This window comes from Bufo gargarizans, chromosome 4 (assembly GCF_014858855.1).
Source record: "Bufo gargarizans isolate SCDJY-AF-19 chromosome 4, ASM1485885v1, whole genome shotgun sequence".
Taxonomy (NCBI): Eukaryota; Metazoa; Chordata; class Amphibia; order Anura; family Bufonidae; genus Bufo; species Bufo gargarizans.
In genome coordinates this window covers 530,867,481-530,891,429 of record NC_058083.1, presented here as the reverse complement: position 1 = coordinate 530,891,429, position 23,949 = coordinate 530,867,481, and the positions used below count along the sequence as shown (strand labels likewise).

At 48.5% G+C, this 23,949-nt stretch overlaps 1 protein-coding gene across 1 annotated transcript in view; it reads left to right on the top strand.

The window, feature by feature from the left end:
- The window catches only part of LOC122935558 (carbonic anhydrase 9-like), an 87,129-nt gene that overhangs the window by 6,168 nt on the left and 57,012 nt on the right, over window positions 1-23,949 (top strand). The window contains exon 3 of the mRNA XM_044291326.1: window positions 21,945-22,087. Coding sequence (XP_044147261.1) covers window positions 21,945-22,087 — 143 coding nt within the window. The remainder of the gene's footprint in view (window positions 1-21,944; window positions 22,088-23,949) is intronic.

Here is a 23,949-nt window from a genome sequence, read left to right as displayed (position 1 = left end):
ACCAGAAGCGGAGAGAAGAAACCCCAGAAATTGAATTTCTGGAACCGCAAACACACATTTTTCCAGTTTCGCATATTATTTATTCTCCCGCAGGATGAGCAAGACCTGACGTAAATGTTCCTTTATGAGTTTTGAAATCGGGAGAAAAAATCAAAATGTCATCCAAATACACCAATACAAATTTTCCCATCAAATGATAAAAAATGCTGTTCACGAAATGCTGAAAAACGGCTGGGGCATTCATCAAACCAAAAGGCATAACCAAATTTTCAAAATGGCCCTCAGGGGTATTGAAGGCCGTCTTCCATTCGTCCCCTTCTCTGACCCTGACCAGGTTGTATGCCCCTCTTAAATCTAATTTGGAAAAGACTTTAGCCCCAACAACCTGGTTAAACAGGTCCGGGATCAGAGGAAGCGGATAAGGGTCACGAATTGTGATACTGTTCAGCTCCCTGAAATCCAGACAAGGTCTTAAAGAACCATCTTTTTTCTTAACAAAGAAAAAACCAGCGGCAACAGGTGACTTTGAGGGTCGTATGTGTCCCTTTCTCAGACTCTCAGAGATATAAGCACGCATAGCGACCCTTTCAGGTTGGGAAAGATTGTATAAACGAGATTTAGGCAGTTTGGCGCCTGGGATGAGATTAATAGGGCAATCGTACTCCCTGTGCGGGGGCAAATCCTGGACTCCACTCTCAGAGAAGACATCCGAAAATTCAGAGAGAAAAGATGGTACAGTCTTAGTAGAAACCTCAGAAACAGATGTCGTGAGGCAATTCTCTCAGCAAAAGTCACTCCAACCATTTATTTGCCTCGCTTGCCAATCAATGGTGGGGTTATGGTTAGTGAGCCAGGGTAGCCCCAACACTAGAGGAGTAGGCAACCCGCTAAGGACGAAACATGACACATCCTCAACATGAGCATCACTCACAATTAAACGGATATTGTGAACTATGCCCTTTAATGATTTTTGAGAAAGTGGAGCGGAATCGATAGCAAAAACAGGAATATTCTTTCCCAAAGTGCACACCTGGAAACCATGAGTTATCGCAAATTGATTATCAATGAGATTGACAGCTGCTCCACTATCTACAAAAATCTCACAAAAAATGTTCTTGCTCTCTAGCGCCACCCTAGCCGGCAGGACAAAACGGGAACTACAAGCAAATGGAAAACCTTCAATTTCCGCCTCAACCCTGCCAATAGTAACAGACGGAACATTTTTAAAAGATTTTTTTCCTTTGTTTCTTTATTACTCCCAGAAAACTGCCTGAATCTCCTAGAGGGACAAATATTTGCCAAAAGATTTATACCTCCACAACAAAAACAAACCCTCCCATGCGAGCTGAATCTTCTATTGTCAGAAGCAATCAACCCCAGCTGCATGGGCTCCTGCTCAGAAGGGGCTGACGGCAACTGAGACCCCTGCGCACAGAATGGGACCGCTGCACTGTCCTGGGACTGAGTATGACAGGAAGGGGACATCTCTCCTCTCTCTCTAAGACGCCTCTCAATACGAACGGCCTGAGACATAGCAGAGTCCAAAGAAATAGGCCTCTCATGAAAGGCAAATGCATCTTTCAATCCCTCTGAAAGACCATGGCAAAATTGACTTCGGAGTGCAGCATCATTCCAACCAGTATCAGCTGCCCATCTCCGAAATTCTGAGCAGTATATCTCTGCGGATTGTTTACCCTGGCATAACAGACGCAGTCTAGACTCAGCCAGAGCAATACGATCCGGATCATCATATATCTGACCCTGGGCTAAAAAGAATTCATCGACTGAACAGAGGGGCCGTGCCCCCTCCGGCAGCGAAAAGGCCCAGGACTGAGCATTACCTCTGAGCAGCGATATAATGATCCCCACCCTCCGTTCCTCATCACCAGAGGAGTGGGGAAGAAGGCGAAAATGGAGTTTGCAAGCCTCTCTAAAACGCACAAAATTCTCACTACCCCCGGAGAACGTATCCGGGAGCGAGATCTTAGGCTCAGAACAAACTCCATGAACGCAAGCTGAACCGGTCACTTGAAGCTGAGAAAGTCTTACGGAGATCATCTACCTCCAATGAAAGACCCTGGAAGCGTTCAGCCAAAAGTGAAACCGGATCCATGCTTGAGACGGTTATGGCGGCTTATAATGTCACGGACGGTGTACAGGAAACAAGGCAAAACAACATGTATAAATGACTCACTGGATCCAAAGCTAAGGAACCAAGGGAGACCCCTGCAGAAGACCTGAGACTTTCCCTGGCTGCTCAGCCTATGCAAAGATCTTAATGGTGGAGGTTTGCATATCCACGAACCTTGACTATAAAGCCCTGAGCACCCTACAATAGTGAGGGGACACGACCACCGGCTCCCTACACAAGATACGGAGGGAGTCAGGGTCACCTGGGATCCAGCAAACAGAAAATAACAGATAACGGTACAACACTTAGCTTTGTAGCAGACAGGAGAACAAAGTCAGCATGCACACACACTCCAAGAGGAAGTATAAGCCGCCCAGAAAAGCATTCTGGGTAGAGTTGAGCGAACACCTGGATGTTCGGGTTCGAGAAGTTCGGCCGAACATCCCGGAAATGTTCGGGTTCGGGATCCGAACCCGATCCGAACTTCGTCCCGAACCCGAACCCCATTGAAGTCAATGGGGACCCGAACTTTTCGGCACTAAAAAGGCTGTAAAACAGCCCAGGAAAGAGCTAGAGGGCTGCAAAAGGCAGCAACATGTAGGTAAATCCCCTGCAAACAAATGTGGATAGGGAAATGAATTAAAATAAAAATTAAATAAATAAAAATTAACCAAAATCAATTGGAGAGAGGTTCCATAGCAGAGAATCTGGCTTCCCGTCACCCACCACTGGAACAGTCCATTCTCAGATATTTAGGCCCCGGCACCCAGGCAGAGGAGAGAGGTCCCGTAACAGAGAATCTGTCTTCATGTCAGCAGAGAATTAGTCTGCATGTCATAGCAGAGAATGAGGCTTCACGTCAGCCACCACTGCAACAGTCCATTGGCATATATTTAGGCCCAGCACCCAGGCAGAGGAGGGAGGTCCCGTAACAGAGAATCTGTCTTCATGTCAGCAGAGAATTAGTCTGCATGTCATAGCAGAGAATGAGGCTTCACGTCAGCCACCACTGCAACAGTCCATTGGCATATATTTAGGCCCAGCACACACACAGGCAGAGGAGAGAGGTCCCGTAACAGAGAATCTGGCTTCATGTCAGCAGAGAATCAGTCTGCATGTCATAGCAGAGAATGAGGCTTCACGTCAGCCACCACTGCAACAGTCCATTGGCATATATTTAGGCCCAGCACACACACAGGCAGAGGAGAGAGGTCCCGTAACAGAGAATCTGGCTTCATGTCAGCAGAGAATCAGTCTGCATGTCATAGCAGAGAATGAGGCTTCACGTCAGCCACCACTGCAACAGTCCATTGGCATATATTTAGGCCCAGCACCCAGGCAGAGGAGGGAGGTCCCGTAACAGAGAATCTGTCTTCATGTCAGCAGAGAATTAGTCTGCATGTCATAGCAGAGAATGAGGCTTCACGTCAGCCACCACTGCAACAGTCCATTGGCATATATTTAGGCCCAGCACACACACAGGCAGAGGAGAGAGGTCCCGTAACAGAGAATCTGGCTTCATGTCAGCAGAGAATCAGTCTGCATGTCATAGCAGAGAATGAGGCTTCACGTCAGCCACCACTGCAACAGTCCATTGGCATATATTTAGGCCCAGCACACACACAGGCAGAGGAGAGAGGTCCCGTAACAGAGAATCTGGCTTCATGTCAGCAGAGAATCAGTCTGCATGTCATAGCAGAGAATGAGGCTTCACGTCAGCCACCACTGCAACAGTCCATTGGCATATATTTAGGCCCAGCACCCAGGCAGAGGAGGGAGGTCCCGTAACAGAGAATCTGTCTTCATGTCAGCAGAGAATTAGTCTGCATGTCATAGCAGAGAATGAGGCTTCACGTCAGCCACCACTGCAACAGTCCATTGGCATATATTTAGGCCCAGCACCCAGGCAGAGGAGGGAGGTCCCGTAACAGAGAATCTGTCTTCATGTCAGCAGAGAATTAGTCTGCATGTCATAGCAGAGAATGAGGCTTCACGTCAGCCACCACTGGAACAGTCCATTCTCAGATATTTAGGCCCCGGCACCCAGGCAGAGGAGAGAGGTCCCGTAACAGAGAATCTGTCTTCATGTCAGCAGAGAATTAGTCTGCATGTCATAGCAGAGAATGAGGCTTCACGTCAGCCACCACTGCAACAGTCCATTGGCATATATTTAGGCCCAGCACCCAGGCAGAGGAGAGAGGTCCCGTAACAGACAATCTGGCTTCATGTCAGCAGAGAATCAGTCTGCATGTCATAGCAGAGAATCAGGCTTCACGTCACCCACCACTGCAACAGTCCATTGTCATAAATTTAGGCCCAGCACTAGTGTTGAGCGGCATGTCCCATATTCGAATTCGCGAAATTTTGTGAATATTCGAAAGAATATTCGTAAAATATTCGCGATTATTCAAATTCGTTATTATTTCGCATATGCGATAATTCGAATTATCGCATAATACATATGCTATGCAAAATTCACATGTGCGCTAATGAAATCGCCTTACGAAGATTCGCAACTCAATTCAATCACTAATGTATGAATGCAATGCCCTTTGCCTCTGTTCTGGGACAAGTGTAGATATTCGCATGTGCGCTAATAAAATCGCCTTACGAAGATTCGCACCTCAATCACTTTCTAGGGAATGTGAGACTTTTGGGAATCAATCGAGATACAGTGGGGGGTGATGACAGTAGTTGACAGAGTACAGATCAATGTAATCTGTAAGGTGGAAAGTAAAATAAAAAATACGAATATTCGTAAATCGAATTTTACGAAGTTCTACGTATTCGCGAATATGGTGCTATACTATATGAATGCACAGGCCTTTGCCTCTCTGTTCTGGGGACAAGTGTAGATATTTGCATTTGCGTTAATAAAATCGCCTTACGAAGATTCGCAGCTCAATTCAATCACTAATGTATGAATGCAAAGCCCTTTGCCTCTGTTCTGGGACAAGTGTAGATATTCGCATGTGCGCTAATAAAATCGCCTTACGAAGATTCGCAACTCAATTCACTAATGTATGAATGCAAAGCCCTTTGCCTCTGTTCTGGGACGTGCCGATATTCGCATGTGCGCTAATAAAATCGCCTTACGAAGATTCGCGCCTCAATCACTTTCTAGGCAATGTGAGTAAGATCTGAGCTGTTGGACCTTTGGGAAACAATCAATTATATGTGTACTGTAATTTTGTGGGGGGGGGGGGGGAAACAAAAAACGAATATTCGTTTTTACGAATATATAGCACTATATTCGAAATATTCGCGAAATCGCGAAGTTGCGATATTCGCGAAAAAAATTTGCTTTTCGAATATTCGCGCTCAACACTACCCAGCACCCAGGCAGAGGAGAGAGGTCCCGTAACAGAGAATCTGGCTTCATGTCAGCAGAGAATCAGTCTTCATATCATAGCAGAGAATCAGGCTTCACGTCACCCACCACTGTAAGAGTCAATTTTCATAAATTTAGGCCCAGAACCCAGGCAGAGGAGAAAGGTCCCGTAACAGACAATCTGGCTTCATGTCAGCAGAGAATCAGTCTTCATATCATAGCAGAGAATCAGGCTTCACGTCACCCACCACTGCAACAGTCAATTGTCATAAATTTAGGCCCAGCACCCAGGCAGAGGAGAGAGCTCCCGTAACAGAGGATCTGGCTTCATGTCAGCAGAGAATCAGTCTGCATGTCATAGCAGAGAATGAGGCTTCACGTCACCCACCACTGCAACAGTCCATTGGCATATATTTAGGCCTAGCACACAGGCAGAGCAGAGAGGTCCCGTAACAGACAATCTGGCTTCATGTCAGCAGAGAATCAGTCTGCATGTCATAGCAGAGAATGAGGCTTCACGTCACCCACCACTGCAACAGTCCATTGGCATATATTTAGGCCTAGCACACAGGCAGAGCAGAGAGGTCCCGTAACAGACAATCTGGCTTCATGTCAGCAGAGAATCAGTCTGCATGTCATAGCAGAGAATGAGGCTTCACGTCACCCACCACTGCAACAGTCCATTGGCATATATTTAGGCCTAGCACACAGGCAGAGGAGAGAGGTCCCGTAACAGAGAATCTGGCTTCATGTCAGCAGAGAATCAGTCTGCATGTCATAGCAGAGAATGAGGCTTCACGTCACCCACCACTGCAACAGTCCATTGGCATATATTTAGGCCTAGCACACAGGCAGAGCAGAGAGGTCCCGTAACAGAGGATCTGGCTTCATGTCAGCAGAGAATCAGTCTGCATGTCATAGCAGAGAATGAGGCTTCACGTCACCCACCACTGCAACAGTCCATTGGCATATATTTAGGCCTAGCACACAGGCAGAGCAGAGAGGTCCCGTAACAGACAATCTGGCTTCATGACAGCAGAGAATCAGTCTGCATGTCATAGCAGAGAATGAGGCTTCACGTCAGCCACCACTGCAACAGTCCATTGGCATATATTTAGGCCTAGCACACAGGCAGAGCAGAGAGGTCCCGTAACAGACAATCTGGCTTCATGACAGCAGAGAATCAGTCTGCATGTCATAGCAGAGAATCAGGCTTCACGTCAGCCACCACTGCAACAGTCCATTGTCATAAATTTAGGCCCAGCACCCAGGCAGAGGAGAGAGGTCCCGTAACAGAGAATCTGGCTTCATGTCAGCAGAGAATCAGTCTTCATATCATAGCAGAGAATCAGGCTTCACGTCACCCACCACTGTAAGAGTCAATTTTCATAAATTTAGGCCCAGCACCCAGGCAGAGGAGAGAGGTCCCGTAACAGACAATCTGGCTTCATGTCAGCAGAGAATCAGTCTTCATATCATAGCAGAGAATCAGGCTTCACGTCACCCACCACTGCAACAGTCAATTTTCATAAATTTAGGCCCAGAACCCAGGCAGAGGAGAAAGGTCCCGTAACAGACAATCTGGCTTCATGTCAGCAGAGAATCAGTCTTCATATCATAGCAGAGAATCAGGCTTCACGTCACCCACCACTGTAAGAGTCAATTTTCATAAATTTAGGCCCAGAACCCAGGCAGAGGAGAAAGGTCCCGTAACAGAGAATCTGGCTTCATGTCAGCAGAGAATCAGTCTTCATATCATAGCAGAGAATCAGGCTTCACGTCACCCACCACTGTAAGAGTCAATTTTCATAAATTTAGGCCCAGAACCCAGGCAGAGGAGAAAGGTCCCGTAACAGACAATCTGGCTTCATGTCAGCAGAGAATCAGTCTTCATATCATAGCAGAGAATCAGGCTTCACGTCACCCACCACTGCAACAGTCAATTGTCATAAATTTAGGCCCAGCACCCAGGCAGAGGAGAGAGCTCCCGTAACAGAGGATCTGGCTTCATGTCAGCAGAGAATCAGTCTGCATGTCATAGCAGAGAATGAGGCTTCACGTCACCCACCACTGCAACAGTCCATTGGCATATATTTAGGCCTAGCACACAGGCAGAGCAGAGAGGTCCCGTAACAGACAATCTGGCTTCATGTCAGCAGAGAATCAGTCTGCATGTCATAGCAGAGAATGAGGCTTCACGTCACCCACCACTGCAACAGTCCATTGGCATATATTTAGGCCTAGCACACAGGCAGAGCAGAGAGGTCCCGTAACAGACAATCTGGCTTCATGTCAGCAGAGAATCAGTCTGCATGTCATAGCAGAGAATGAGGCTTCACGTCACCCACCACTGCAACAGTCCATTGGCATATATTTAGGCCTAGCACACAGGCAGAGCAGAGAGGTCCCGTAACAGAGGATCTGGCTTCATGTCAGCAGAGAATCAGTCTGCATGTCATAGCAGAGAATGAGGCTTCACGTCACCCACCACTGCAACAGTCCATTGGCATATATTTAGGCCTAGCACACAGGCAGAGCAGAGAGGTCCCGTAACAGACAATCTGGCTTCATGTCAGCAGAGAATCAGTCTGCATGTCATAGCAGAGAATGAGGCTTCACGTCACCCACCACTGCAACAGTCCATTGGCATATATTTAGGCCTAGCACACAGGCAGAGCAGAGAGGTCCCGTAACAGACAATCTGGCTTCATGACAGCAGAGAATCAGTCTGCATGTCATAGCAGAGAATGAGGCTTCACGTCAGCCACCACTGCAACAGTCCATTGGCATATATTTAGGCCTAGCACACAGGCAGAGCAGAGAGGTCCCGTAACAGACAATCTGGCTTCATGACAGCAGAGAATCAGTCTGCATGTCATAGCAGAGAATCAGGCTTCACGTCAGCCACCACTGCAACAGTCCATTGTCATAAATTTAGGCCCAGCACCCAGGCAGAGGAGAGAGGTCCCGTAACAGAGAATCTGGCTTCATGTCAGCAGAGAATCAGTCTTCATATCATAGCAGAGAATCAGGCTTCACGTCACCCACCACTGTAAGAGTCAATTTTCATAAATTTAGGCCCAGCACCCAGGCAGAGGAGAGAGGTCCCGTAACAGACAATCTGGCTTCATGTCAGCAGAGAATCAGTCTTCATATCATAGCAGAGAATCAGGCTTCACGTCACCCACCACTGCAACAGTCAATTTTCATAAATTTAGGCCCAGAACCCAGGCAGAGGAGAAAGGTCCCGTAACAGACAATCTGGCTTCATGTCAGCAGAGAATCAGTCTTCATATCATAGCAGAGAATCAGGCTTCACGTCACCCACCACTGCAACAGTCAATTGTCATAAATTTAGGCCCAGCACCCAGGCAGAGGAGAGAGCTCCCGTAACAGAGGATCTGGCTTCATGTCAGCAGAGAATCAGTCTGCATGTCATAGCAGAGAATGAGGCTTCACGTCACCCACCACTGCAACAGTCCATTGGCATATATTTAGGCCTAGCACACAGGCAGAGGAGAGGTTCATTCAACTTTGGGTAGCCTCGCAATATAATGGTAAAATGAAAATAAAAATAGGATTGAATGAGGAAGTGCCCTGGAGTCCAATAATATATGGTTATGGGGAGGTAGTTAATGTCTAATCTGGACAAGGGACGGACAGGTCCTGTGGGATCCATGCCTGGTTCATTTTTATGAACGTCAGCTTGTCCACATTGGCTGTAGACAGGCGGCTGCGTTTGTCTGTAATGACGCCCCCTGCCGTGCTGAATACACGTTCAGACAAAACGCTGGCTGCCGGGCAGGCCAGCACCTCCAAGGCATAAAAGGCTAGCTCTGGCCACGTTGACAATTTAGAGACCCAGAAGTTGAATGGGGCCGAACCATCAGTCAGTACGTGGAGGGGTGTGCACACGTACTGTTCCACCATGTTAGTGAAATGTTGCCTCCTGCTAACACGTTGCGTATCAGGTGGTGGTGCAGTTAGCTGTGGCGTGTTGACAAAAGTTTTCCACATCTCTGCCATGCTAACCCTGCCCTCAGAGGAGCTGGCCGTGACACAGCTGCCTTGGCGACCTCTTGCTCCTCCTCTGCCTTGGCCTTGGGCTTCCACTTGTTCCCCTGTGACATTTGGGAATGCTCTCAGTAGCGCGTCTACCAACGTGCGCTTGTACTCGCGCATCTTCCTATCACGCTCCAGTGCAGGAAGTAAGGTGGGCACATTGTCTTTGTAGCGTGGATCCAGCAGGGTGGCAACCCAGTAGTCCGCACAGGTTAAAATGTGGGCAACTCTGCTGTCGTTGCGCAGGCACTGCAGCATGTAGTCGCTCATGTGTGCCAGGCTGCCCAGGGATAAGGACAAGCTGTCCTCTGTGGGAGGCGTATCGTCATCGTCCTGCCTTTCCCCCCAGCCACGCACCAGTGATGGACCCGAGCTGCGTTGGGTGCCACCCCGCTGTGACCATGCTTCATCCTCATCCTCCTCCACCTCCTCCTCATCCTCGTCCTCCTCGTCCTCCAGTAGTGGGCCCTGGCTGGCCACATTTGTACCTGGCCTCTGCTGTTGCCAAAAACCTCCCTCTGAGTCACTTCGAAGAGACTGGCCTGAAAGTGCTAAAAATGACCCCTCTTCCTCCTCCTCCTCCTCCTCCTCCTGGGCCACCTCCTCTTCCATCATCGCCCTAAGTGTTTTCTCAAGGAGACATAGAAGTGGTATTGTAACGCTGATAACGGTGTCATCGCCACTGGCCATGTTGGTGGAGTACTCGAAACAGCGCAACAGGGCACACAGGTCTCGCATGGAGGCCCAGTCATTGGTGGTGAAGTGGTGCTGTTCTGTAGTGCGACTGACCCGTGCGTGCTGCAGCTGAAACTCCACTATGGCCTGCTGCTGCTCGCACAGTCTGTCCAGCATGTGCAAGGTGGAGTTCCACCTGGTGGGCACGTCGCATATGAGGCGGTGAGCGGGAAGGCCGAAGTTACGCTGTAGCGCAGACAGGCGAGCAGCAGCAGGATGTGAACGCCGGAAGCGCGAACAGACGGCCCGCACTTTATGCAGCAGCTCTGACATGTCGGGGTAGTTGTGAATGAACTTCTGCACCACCAAATTCAGCACATGCGCCAAGCAAGGGATGTGCGTCAAATTGGCTAGTCCCAGAGCTGCAACGAGATTTCGCCCATTATCACACACCACCAGGCCGGGCTTGAGGCTCACCGGCAGCAACCACTCGTCGGTCTGTTGTTCTATACCCCGCCACAACTCCTGTGCGGTGTGGGGCCTGTCCCCCAAACATATGAGTTTCAGAATGGCCTGCTGACGTTTACCCCGGGCTGTGCTGAAGTTGGTGGTGAAGGTGTGTGGCTGACTGGATGAGCAGGTGGAAGAAGAGGAGGAGGAAGCCGAGAAGGAGGAGGTGGCAACAGGAGGCAAAGAATGTTGCCCTGCGATCCTTGGCGGCGGAAGGACGTGCGCCAAACAGCTCTCCGCCTGGGGCCCAGCTGCCACTACATTTACCCAGTGTGCAGTTAGGGAGATATAGCGTCCCTGGCCGTGCTTACTGGTCCACGTATCTGTGGTTAGGTGGACCTTGCCACAGATGGCGTTGCGCAGTGCACACTTGATTTTATCGGATACTTGGTTGTGCAGGGAAGGCACGGCTCTCTTGGAGAAGTAGTGCCGGCTGGGAACAACATACTGTGGGACAGCAAGCGACATGAGCTGTTTGAAGCTGTCTGTGTCCACCAGCCTAAATGACAGCATTTCATAGGCCAGTAGTTTAGAAATGCTGGCATTCAGGGCCAGGGATCGAGGGTGGCTAGGTGGGAATTTACGCTTTCTATCAAATGTTTGTGAGATGGAGAGCTGAACGCTGGCGTGTGACATGGTTGAGACGCTTGGTGACGGAGGTGGTGGTGGTGGTGTTGGTGGTACATCCCCTGTTTGCTGGGCGGCAGGTGCCAACGTTCCTCCAGAGGCGGAGGAAGAGGCCGAGGCGGCAGCAGCAGAATAGGCCGAGGCGGCAGCAGCAGAAGAGGTAGCAGGGGGAGCCTGAGTGACTTCCTTGGTTTTAAGGTGTTTACTCCACTGCAGTTCATGCTTTGCATGCAGGTGCCTGGTCATGCAGGTTGTGCTCAGGTTCAGAACGTTAATGCCTCGCTTCAGGCTCTGATGGCACAGCGTGCAAACCACTCGGGTCTTGTCGTCAGCACATTGTTTGAAGAAGTGCCATGCCAGGGAACTCCTTGAAGCTGCCTTTGGGGTGCTCGGTCCCAGATGGCGGCGGTCAGTAGCAGGCGGAGTCTCTTGGCGGCGGGTGTTCTGCTTTTGCCCACTGCTCCCTCTTTTGCTACGCTGTTGGCTCGGTCTCACCACTGCCTCTTCCTCCGAACTGTGAAAGTCAGTGGCACGACCTTCATTCCATGTGGGGTCTAGGACCTCATCGTCCCCTGCATCGTCTTCCACCCAGTCTTGATCCCTGACCTCCTGTTCAGTCTGCACACTGCAGAAAGACGCAGCAGTTGGCACCTGTGTTTCGTCATCATCAGAGACATGCTGAGGTGGTATTCCCATGTCCTCATCATCAGGAAACATAAGTGGTTGTGCGTCAGTGCATTCTATGTCTTTCACCGCTGGGGAAGGGCTAGGTGGATGCCCTTGGGAAACCCTGCCAGCGGAGTCTTCAAACAGCATAAGAGACTGCTGCATAACTTGAGGCTGAGACAGTTTCCCTGGTATGCATGGGGGTGATGTGACAGACTGATGGGGTTGGTTTTCAGGCGCCATCTGTGCGCTTTCTGCAGAAGACTGGGTGGGAGATAATGTGAACGTGCTGGATCCACTGTCGGCCACCCAATTGACTAATGCCTGTACCTGCTCAGGCCTTACCATCCTTAGAACGGCATTGGGCCCCACCATATATCGCTGTAAATTCTGGCGGCTACTGGGACCTGAGGTAGTTGGTACACTAGGACGTGTGGATGTGGCAGAACGGCCACGTCCTCTCCCAGCACCAGAGGGTCCACTAACACCACCACGACCATGTCCACGTCCGCGTCCCTTACTAGATGTTTTTCTCATTGTTATGGTTCACCACAACAACAAATATATTATTTGGCCCAATGTATTGTATTCAAATTCAGCGGGATATAAATTTGAGGCCTAGTATTTAGGCGCTGGGTGACCGGTATGGATTTAGTGACAGAATTAGACTTGGAAATGCACAGAAGCGTGTGTGTGTGAAGTTATTCTGAATGACCCAATGTGCACCTTGAATATTATATACCCTTTTAGGGATAGATTTCAAATAGCTCTGATATAGCAGAAACCACTAAATTATGAAATTGCTAAATTGGGAATTGTACTTCAACCCAGAACAAAAAATGTGCTTTGACGGACACTAAATATCTTGCCCAGCAACAACAGTACAACGGTGGGTAACGAGAGATTTAGAGGGAATTAAATTTGAGGCCTAGTATTTAGGCGCTGGGTCACCGGTATGGATTTAGTGACAGAATTAGACTTGGAAATGCACAGAAGCGGGTGTGTGTGAAGTTATTCTGAATGACCCTATGTGCACCTTCAATATTATATACCCTTTTAGGGATAGATTTCAAATAGCTCTGATATAGCAGAAACCACTAAATTATGAAATTGCTAAATTGGGAATTGTACTTCAACCCAGAACAAAAAATGTGCTTTGACGGACACTAAATATCTTGCCCAGCAACAACAGTACAGCGGTGGGTAACGAGAGATTTAGAGGGAATTAAATTTGAGGCCTAGTATTTAGGCGCTGGGTCACCGGTATGGATTTAGTGACAGAATTAGACTTGGAAATACACAGTAGCGTGTGTGTGAAGTTATTCTGAATGACCCTATGTGCACCTTCAATATTATATACCCTTTTTGGGATAGATTTCAAATAGCTCTGATATAGCAGGAACCACTAAATTATGAAATTGCTAAATTGGGAATTGTACTTCAACCCAGAACAAAAAATGTGCTTTGACGGGCACTAAATAACTTTCCCAGCTACAACAGGACAACGGTAACGAGAGATTTAGAGGGATTTAAATTTGAGGCCTAGTATTTAGGCGCTGGGTGACAGGTATGGGTTTAGTGCCAGAATTAGACTTGGAAATACACAGTAGCGGGTGTGTGTGAAGTTATTCTGAATGACCCTATGTGCACCTTCAATATTATATACCCTTTTTGGGATAGATTTCAAATAGCTCTGATATAGCAGAAACCACTAAATTATGAAATTGCTAAATTGGGAATTGTACTTCAACCCAGAACAAAAAATGTGCTTTGACGGACACTAAATATCTTGCCCAGCAACAACAGTACACCGGTGGGTAACGAGAGATTTAGAGGGAATTAAATTTGAGGCCTAGTATTTAGGCGCTGGGTCACCGGTATGGATTTAGTGACAGAATTAGACTTGGAAATACACAGTAGCGGGTGTGTGTGAAGTTATTCTGAATGACCCTATGTGCACCTTCAATATTATATACCCTTTTTGGGATAGATTTCAAATAGCTCTGATATAGCAGGAACCACTAAATTATGAAATTGCTAAATTGGGAATTGTACTTCAACCCAGAACAAAAAATGTGCTTTGACGGGCACTAAATAACTTTCCCAGCTACAACAGGACAACGGTAACGAGAGATTTAGAGGGATTTAAATTTGAGGCCTAGTATTTAGGCGCTGGGTGACAGGTATGGGTTTAGTGACAGAATTAGACTTGGAAATACACAGTAGCGGGTGTGTGTGAAGTTATTCTGAATGACCCTATGTGCACCTTCAATATTATATACCCTTTTTGGGATAGATTTCAAATAGCTCTGATATAGCAGAAACCACTAAATTATGAAATTGCTAAATTGGGAATTGTACTTCAACCCAGAACAAAAAATGTGCTTTGACGGACACTAAATATCTTGCCCAGCAACAACAGTACAGCGGTGGGTAACGAGAGATTTAGAGGGAATTAAATTTGAGGCCTAGTATTTAGGCGCTGGGTCACCGGTATGGATTTAGTGACAGAATTAGACTTGGAAATACACAGTAGCGGGTGTGTGTGAAGTTACTCTGAATGACCCTATGTGCACCTTCAATATTATATACCCTTTTTGGGATAGATTTCAAAGAGCTCTGATATAGCAGGAACCACTAAATTATGAAATTGCTAAATTGGGAATTGTATTTCAACCCAGAACAAGAAATGTGCTTGAACGGACACTAAATAACTCGCCCAGCTACAGCACTAGGGACAGATTTAGCTGGATATAAATTTGAGGCCTAGTATTTAGGCGCTGGGTGACCGGTATGGATTTAGTGACAGAATTAGACTGGGATATGGCCAAAAAATGAACAGACTATTGCTGGTTAAATGCACTTGGTGTGACAGCTTCACCCTGATGTAGGCTTTAGCCAAAAAACAACCACACCATTGAGGGTTAAATGCACTTGGTGACAGGCGCAGCTTGCCCCTGATTTTGTATATGGCCAAAAAATGAACAGACTATTGCTGGTTAAATGCACTTGGTGTGACAGCTTCACCCTGATGTAGGCTTTAGCCAAAAAACAACCACACCATTGAGGGTTAAATGCACTTGGTGACAGGCGCAGCTTGCCCCTGATTTTGTATATGGCCAAAAAATGAACAGACTATTGCTGGTTAAATGCACTTGGTGTCACAGCTTCACCCTGATGTAGGCTTTAGCCAAAAAACAACCACACCATTGAGGGTTAAATGCACTTGGTCGCAGCTTGTGCTGGCGCACCACAAGACACAAAATGGCCGCCGATCACCCCAGAAAAATGAGACTGACAAACGGTCTGTGCAGCCTAAAAACAGTGAGCAATTGAGGATCAGCAGCTCAATGATCCACAGCTGCAGATCGATCAGTTAATCAAGTCCTTTGGAGGAGTTAATCTGCCTAATCTCGCCCTACTGTCGCAGCCGCAACCTCTCCCTACGCTAATCAGAGCAGAGTGACGGGCGGCGCTATGTGACTCCAGCTTAAATAGAGGCTGGGTCACATGGTGCTCTGGCCAATCACAGCCATGCCAATAGTAGGCATGGCTGTGATGGCCTCTTGGGGCAAGTAGTATGACGCTTGTTGATTGGCTGCTTTGCAGCCTTTCAAAAAGCGCCAAGAAAGCGTCACAAAAGCGCGAAGAAAGCGACGAACACCGAACCCGAACCCGGACTTTTACGAAAATGTCCGGGTTCGGGTCCGTGTCACGGACACCCCAAAATTCGGTACGAACCCGAACTATACAGTTCGAGTTCGCTCATCCCTAATTCTGGGGAAGAATTTAAAGGGAAGCAATTAGTCCAACACATGACAGCTGAGAGAGGCTAACGAGAGGAGGAACTGAATACCACAACAAAGAAACTCAAGGAGGAGGTTCTGAAAGGCCTCTGTCAGAGCTTCTCAGCTGTCTGGTTGTGACACCAACACACCGCATCCCGTTAACAACGACACAACCCACCAACAATCACAACAGATGAGGCCGAATATAAGAGTGAAAACAATCCGACTCCCAACGCCCAATACGTTTTATAACCTCTTCCCCGAGCCCCCACCTGGCCGCCTCAGTCGCTGCCCCTATCCGATACGAATGAGAAGCATATTCATTAACGGGAAGACCCACTGCACCCAAACATTTTTTTTAAAAAAGCAATAAATTGAAAGCGTGATAACCGCGAACCGTCCCGGTGAACCAACAACAAACCCCTACCATCAGGCTGCACCCCCAAATATTCCTCCACACAACGCACCGGACAAAGCACCGACCCAACCAAAGGCCTGAGCCACAAAACTGCACCCTTACCTACCTGATCCGTTTTCAACTGTGAACCTGATTCGTTTTCAGTGTGAATCAAATTTTTCTTGAAAATCTGATCTAATTCCACTTCATCAGCTTCGATTTGCTCATCTCTATTGACTGGTCCTGATTGGTGAACCATTATACCTTTCATTGATTATTGGGACTTCCTAATGCCTCAGATGCCTTCCACCATTAGAGATGTCGCGAACATAAAATTTTCCGTTACGCAAATTTCTGCAAATGTTCGCGAACCGCCATAGACTTCTATAGGCAGGCGAATTTTAAAACCCACAGGGACTCTTTCTAGCCACATTAGTGATGGAAAGGTTGTTTCAAGGGGACTAACACCTGGACTGTGGCATGCCGGAGGGGGATCCATGGCAAAACTCCATGGAAAATTACATAGTTGACGCAGAGTTGGGTTTTAATCTATAAAGGGCATAAATCACTTAACAATCCAATTTTTTTTTTTTGGAACAACGTGGTTTAAAACATCCAGTGTGTGTATACGATCAGGTATGATGTTGTGTCGATCAGGTAGTGTAAGGGTTACGCCCGCTTCACAGACATTGACAGACCAAACTCCCCTTTTAATGCACCGCAAACAACCGCAAACTTCCCATTTGCACAAGGTTGGATACCAAGCTAGCCATGTGCCGTTGATGTCATTGAAGGTCTCTTCCTCCACCAGCCACGTACAACACCAAGGGTCCCCGAAAGGTGAATTGAATTGATTTTTCGAACGGGGAGATGGTTAAAAAAACGGTGGCTCCCTCCCCTTTGTTTGCATCCACGCCACGGTCACTGCGTCTGCGCCGTGCAATTTACTGTCACACCCGATATGAGTGGTATTTTCTGTAGTACTATTCTCATCAGTTTAATCCCTATTACGTCCCATATCAGGGATTGCCTTTTGTGAAAATAAATTTAGGCCGGGTATCTTCGACTGCCTTCACAGTGACAGACCAAACTCTGATACACCAAACTGAATGGATTTTAGGAACCGGGAGATGGAAAAAGCAGCTTGGTCGGTCCTCTTACTCCCAAGTTGGGGCACTGCGCGTGCACGGGGCAATGTGCTGTGACACCCGATATGAGTGGTGTCTTAACTAGTCCTATTCCTATCAGTTTAATCCCTGTTACATCCCCTATCCGGGAACGTGTGTCGAATTGATTAACCATTGTCGAATTAACGAACCATTACGACATCCTGGAATAATTTTGTTCTGAGCTCTGTACTTGCTTTGTATTGGAATTTATGGGGATTTTTTTAATTGTCTGCATTATTTCTAATAAACTATTAAGAGACTTTATTATGATTTTTATTTTTTTATTTTATGTATTAAAAACCCAAACAACTTTAAAAAAAAATATAATAATAATGTTTTTTCTATGAAAAATTATCCAGCCGAACGATTTTGGTCTGATCATAATGAAGCAACGGCCTTATCTGGGGTGCGGCAACATTGCCAACACACTCATAGAGGTGGTCGCTTCATTGTGAAACGCAAGCCCCTTCACCACAACAAGGTACCGATCACGAAGGGGAATTGACACTTGTATGTGCCTTTTTTTTGTTTTGTTTTTGCAGCCACAGTGCAGCACCAGAGGCCAGAAAAATTAGGCATGTACACATGCCTGAAAAATTAGGTATTGTTGCAGCCGCTGCTGTGGGGACCATTTTGAGGCCAAGGCATGTCATCAGGCCTTTTGTTAGTTAAACATATCCCCCACTGTCAGTCCCTTCGGGGTCCATGCCTCATTCATCTTAATGAAGGTGAGGTAATCAACACTTTTTTGACCGAGGCGACTTCTTTTGTCAGTGACAATGCCTCCTGCTGCACTGAAGGTCCTTTCTGACAGGACACTTGAAGCGGGGCAGGCCAGAAGTTCTATCACAAACTGGGATAGCTCAGGCCACAGGTCAAGCCTGCACACCCAGTAGTCAAGGGGTTCATCGCTCCTCAGAGTGTCGATATCTGCAGTTAAGGCGAGGTAGTCTGCCACCTGTCGGTCGAGTCGTTCTCTAAGGCTGGATCCCAAAGGGCTGTGGCGATGTGTAGGACTGAAAAAGCTCTGCATGTCCTCCATCAACAACACATCTGTAAAGCGTCCTGTCCTTGCCGGCGTGGTCGTGGTAGGAGGAGGATTACTTTCCCCTCTTCCCCTGTTAGATTCCCGTTGTGCTGTGACATCCCCCTTATACACTGTGTAAAGCATATTTTTTTAGTTTGGTTTTGAACTGCTGCATCCTTTCTGACTGTCGGTAATTTGGTAACATTTCCGTGACTTTCTGCTTATACCGGGGGTCTAGTAGCGTGGCCACCCAGTACAGGTCGTTCTCCTTCATCCTTTTTATATTGAGGGTCCCTCAACAGACATGACAGCATGAAAGACCCCATTTGCACAAGGTTGGATGCCGAGCTACTCATTTCCCGTTCCTCGTCCTCACTGATGTCATTGACGGTCTGTTCTTCCCCCCAGCCACGTACAACACCACGGGTCCCAGATAGGTGACAACAACGAGCACCCTGGTGGGATGCCTGCTGTGGTTGGTCTTCGTCCTCCTCAAAGCCACATTCCTCCTCTGACTCCTCTTCCTCATACTCCTCTTGCAGCATTGCTGCAGGTCCAGCAAGCGATGATGACAAGGCTGTTTCTGGTGGTGATGGTGACCACAACTCTTCCTCTTTACGCTCATCTACAGCCTGATCCATTACTCTTCGCAGGGCACGCTCCAGGAAGAAAACAAATGGGATGAGGTCGCTGATGGTGCCTTTGGTGCGACTGACTAGGTTTGTCACCTCCTCAAAAGGACGCATGAGCCTACAGGCATTGCGCATGAGCGTCCAGTAACGTGGCAAAAAAATTCCCAGCTCCGCAGAGGCTGTCCTAGCACCCCGGTCATACAATTACTCGTTGATGGCTTTTTCTTGTTGGAGCAGGCGGTCGAACATTAGGAGTGTTGAATTCCAACGTGTCGGAATCAAGCGCCTCACTGGCATGTTGTTTCGGCGCTGAATGTCTGAAAAGTGCGCCATGGCAATGTAGGAACGCCTGAAATGGCCACACACCTTCCTGGCCTGCTTGAGGACGTCCTGTAAGCCTGGATACTTAGACACAAAGCGTTGTACGATGAGATTCAACACATGTGCCATGCACGGCACGTGTGACAACTTGCCCAAATTCAATGCAGCCAACAAATTGCTTACGTTGTCACACACCACTTTGCCGATCTCCAGTTGGTGCGGGGTCAGCCACTGATCCACCTGTGCGTTCAGGGCGGACTGGAGTGCTGGTCCGATGTGGCTCTCTGCTTTCAGGCAAGTCAACCGCAAGACAGCGTGACACTGTCGTATCCGGGATGTGGAATAGCCCCTGGGGAGCTGGGGGGATTCAGTTGATGTGGAGCCAGACGCAGCAGCAGAAGAGGACTCAGCCGAGGAGGTTATGGAAGAGGATGGAGTAGGAGGAGAAGAGGAGGTGGCAGTAGGCCTGCCTGCAAGTCATGGCGGTGTCACCAACTCCGCTGCAGAGCCACGCATTCCATGCTTGGCAGCCGTCAGCAGGTTGACCAATTGCGCAGTGTAGGTGATATACCTGCCCTGACCGTGCTTTGCAGACCAGGTATCAGTGGTCATATGGACCCTTGCCCCAACACTGTATGACAGAGATGCCTTGACTTCCTTTTCAATCACTGAGTAGAGGTTTGGGATTGCCTTTTTTGAAAAAAAAAAATTGTCCGGGTACCTTCCACTGTGGTGTCCCAATAGCGACACATTTTTTGAAGGCCTCAGACTCCACCAGCTGGTATGGTAAAAGCTGGCGGGCTAAGAGTTCCGTCAAGCCAGCTGTCAGACACCGGGCAAGGGGGTGACTCTGTGACATTGGCTTCCTACGCTCAAACATGTCCTTGACAGACACCTGACTGTGGGCAGATGAGATGGAACTGCTGAAGGTGAGAGGCGGAGTGGCGGGTGGTTGAGAGGGGGCAAGGAGGACAGCAGTGGTTGACGTGGCTGAAGATGCTGGACAAGGAGGGGGATGGTGGCTTTGAGCTTGTGTGCTGCTTGTACTCATGTGTTGATCCCATTGGCGTTTGTGATGTGCGATCATGTGCCTTCGCAAAGCAGTTGTATCTAGGTTGGTGTTGGACTTCCCACGACAGTTTCTTTTGGCACAGGTTGCAAATGGCATCGCTGTTGTCAGAGGCAGACACACACAAAAATTGCCACACTGCTGAGCTTTGCAATGACGGCATTCTGGTGGTGGCAACAGCATGCGTTGATTGGCGTGCTGTCTGGCTGACCCCGGGTGCCGATACATGCTGTCTGACTGTGCCACTAGCTCCTTGCGACGACCTCCCCCTGCTTCCAACTCGTCTCCTCCTTCTCTCTGTCTCCCCTTCTGAACTTTCCCCCTCTTCTTCTTCTCTTCGAGCAGGCACCCACGTGGCATCCACGGACACATCGTCATCATCAACCACTTCCCTTGTATCTGACACCTCAGCAAAGGAAGCAGCAGCGGGTACAATATCATCATCATCATCATCATCATCATCACACTGTACGTCCATGTGTGTAATGCTGCCTGACTGAGACATATCCCTGTTATCTACATCCTCTGGCAATAATGGTTGCGCATCACTAATTTCATCCAACTGATGTGTAAATAACTCCTCTGACGGATCAAGTGAAGTGGCTGTGGTGGTGGCGGCGGGAGAGTGGTGACCAAAGCTGATCTGGAGGAGGATGGTGCGTCAAGGTTCTTAGCGGAAGCTGTTGAAGATTGGGTGTCCTGTGTTAGCCAGTCAACTATTTTCTCAGAATTTTTGGGGTTCAGGGTACGTGGCCTCTGAACACTGGGCATTATTCCAGGGCCAGTGGAACTCACAGCACCACGACGGCCCCTGCGGCGTGGCCTGCCTCTGCCTGTCATTTTTTATTAGATAAGTGGTACTATGCGTGCAAGGTACTGTGCCACCCTATATAAGTGGTGGGCAGTGGGCACAGTACAGTCTGTGGCTTGCAAATGTGATTAGATCACAGAAAAATATTAAATATAATTTTTTTTATCTGCGAGGTATTTTCTGTCGCCCCCTGTATGATTGATGCACACAGTGCTGTCTGTGACTGAGCCTGCAGCCTCTCACACACGGGCAGCCCGGCAACCGCAATATATATATATATATATATATATATATATATATATAAAGCAGACTGATGTACCAGCCCTGAGAAGGGCTTTTTGGGGTGCAGTCTGGACGCTGTCCTTACAGCAGATGAGTCTGTGGACACAGAACACTGCCCTCGCTAACACTTTCCCTGATGAATCAGCAGCAGTTACACTGTCCCTCCTCTCACTGAGACTGCAGCTTCCGAATGAATCTAAGATGGCTGCTGTCCTGGAGGTGGGAGGGGCTGGGAGGAGGGTCTGCTGCTGATTGGCTGGAATGTGTCTGCTGACTGTGAGGTACAGGTTCAAAGTTTACTCAATGATGATGTATAGGGGGCGGACCGAACATCGCGGCGAACGCGAACAAGACATCACTATCCACCATCTCTATCATCAGCAGTTCATTACTTGTGGTTGTCCTCGTCGTGTCATTAATACTTGTCCATATATTTTGTCTTACAGTGGTTTTGAAACTACCTGATAGTCTGAAGATAGTTGGCGGTCTCCCTCATATTTATGAAGCGGCACAGCTCCATTTCCACTGGGGTTCACATAGCAGTCCAGGGTCAGAGCACACTGTAAATGGGATACGATTTCCCGGAGAGGTAAGTGGTACCTGCTGTGATACACAGTGACACCATGTGTTATACAGTGGCCATAGCGTCCCATCCATCATCAGGGAACTGTCATTAATGCTCCAGTCCCGTCCCACTGAGCAGAAGGCTCATCGACTGCCATTCAGCAGTAAATTGTCCGGTCCTCGGTGTCTCAGCAGTAAACTGTCCGGTCCTCGGTGTCTCAGCAGTAAATTGTCCGGTCCTCGGTGTCTCAGCAGTAAATTGTCCGGTCCTCGGTGTCTCAGCAGTAAACTGTCCGGTCCTCGGTGTCTCTGCAGTAAATTGTCCGGTCCTCGGTGTCTCAGCAGTAAATTGTCCGGTCCTCGGTGTCTCAGCAGTAAATTGTCCGGTCCTCGGTGTCTCTGCAGTAAATTGTCCGGTCCTCGGTGTCTCTGCAGTAAATTGTCTGGTCCTCGGTGTCTCTGCAGTAAATTGTCCGGTCCTCGGTGTCTCAGCAGTAAATTGTCTGGTCCTCGGTGTCTCTGCAGTAAACTGTCTGGTCCTCGGTGTCTCTGCAGTAAATTGTCCGGTCCTCGGTGTCTCTGCAGTAAATTGTCCGGTCCTCGGTGTCTCTGCAGTAAATTGTCTGGTCCTCGGTGTCTCTGCAGTAAATTGTCTGGTCCTCGGTGTCTCAGCAGTAAATTGTCCGGTCCTCGGTGTCTCAGCAGTAAATTGTCCAGACCTCGGTGTCTCAGCAGTAAATTGTCCGACCTCGGTGTCTCAGCAGTAAATTGTCCGGACCTCGGTGTCTCAGCAGTAAATTGTCCGGTCCTCGGTGTCTCAGCAGTAAATTGTCGGTCCTTGGTGTCTCAGCAGTAAATTGTCCGGTCCTCGGTGTCTCTGCAGTAAATTGTCCGGTCCTCGGTGTCTCTGCAGTAATTGTCTGGTCCGCGGTGTCTCTGCGGTAAATTGTCCGGTCCTCGGTGTCTCAGCAGTAAATTGTCTGGTCCTCGGTGTCTCTGCAGTAAACTGTCGGTCCTCGGTGTCTCTGCAGTAACATTGTCCGGTCCTCGGTGTCTCAGCAGTAATTGTCTGGTCCTCGGTGTCTCTGCAGTAAACTGTCTGGTCCTCCGGTGTCTCTGCAGTAAATTGTCCGGTCCTCGGTGTCTCTGCAGTAAATTGTCCGGTCCTCGGTGTCCTCTGCAGTAAAATTGTCCGGACCTCGGTGTCTCAGCAGTAAATTGTCCGGTCCTCGGTGTCTCTGCAGTAAATTTGTCCGGTCCTCGGTGTCTCTGCAGTAAATTGTCCGGTCCTCGGTGTCTCTGCAGTAAATTGTCCGGTCCTCGGTGTCTCTGCAGTAAATTGTCTGGTCCTCGGTGTCTCCTGCAGTAAATTGTCCGGTCCTCGGTGTCTCAGCAGTAAATTGTCTGGTCCTCGGTGTCTCTGCAGTAAATTGTCTGGTCCTCGTGGCTCTGCAGTAAATTGTCTGGTCCTCGGTGTCCTCTGCAGTAAATTGTCTGGTCCTCGGTGTCTCTGCAGTAAACTGTCTGGTCCTCGGTGTCTCTGCAGTAAATTGTCCGGTCCTCGGTGTCTCTGCAGTAAATTGTCCGGTCCTCGGTGTCTCTGCAGTAAATTGTCTGGTCCTCGGTGTCTCTGCAGTAAATTGTCTGGTCCTCGGTGTCTCAGCAGTAAATTGTCCGGTCCTCGGTGTCTCAGCAGTAAATTGTCCGGACCTCGGTGTCTCAGCAGTAAATTGTCCGGACCTCGGTGTCTCAGCAGTAAATTGTCCGGACCTCGGTGTCTCAGCAGTAAATTGTCCGGTCCTCGGTGTCTCAGCAGTAAATTGTCCGGTCCTTGGTGTCTCAGCAGTAAATTGTCTCCAGGGCCATATATCTCACTTACTAGCCCTT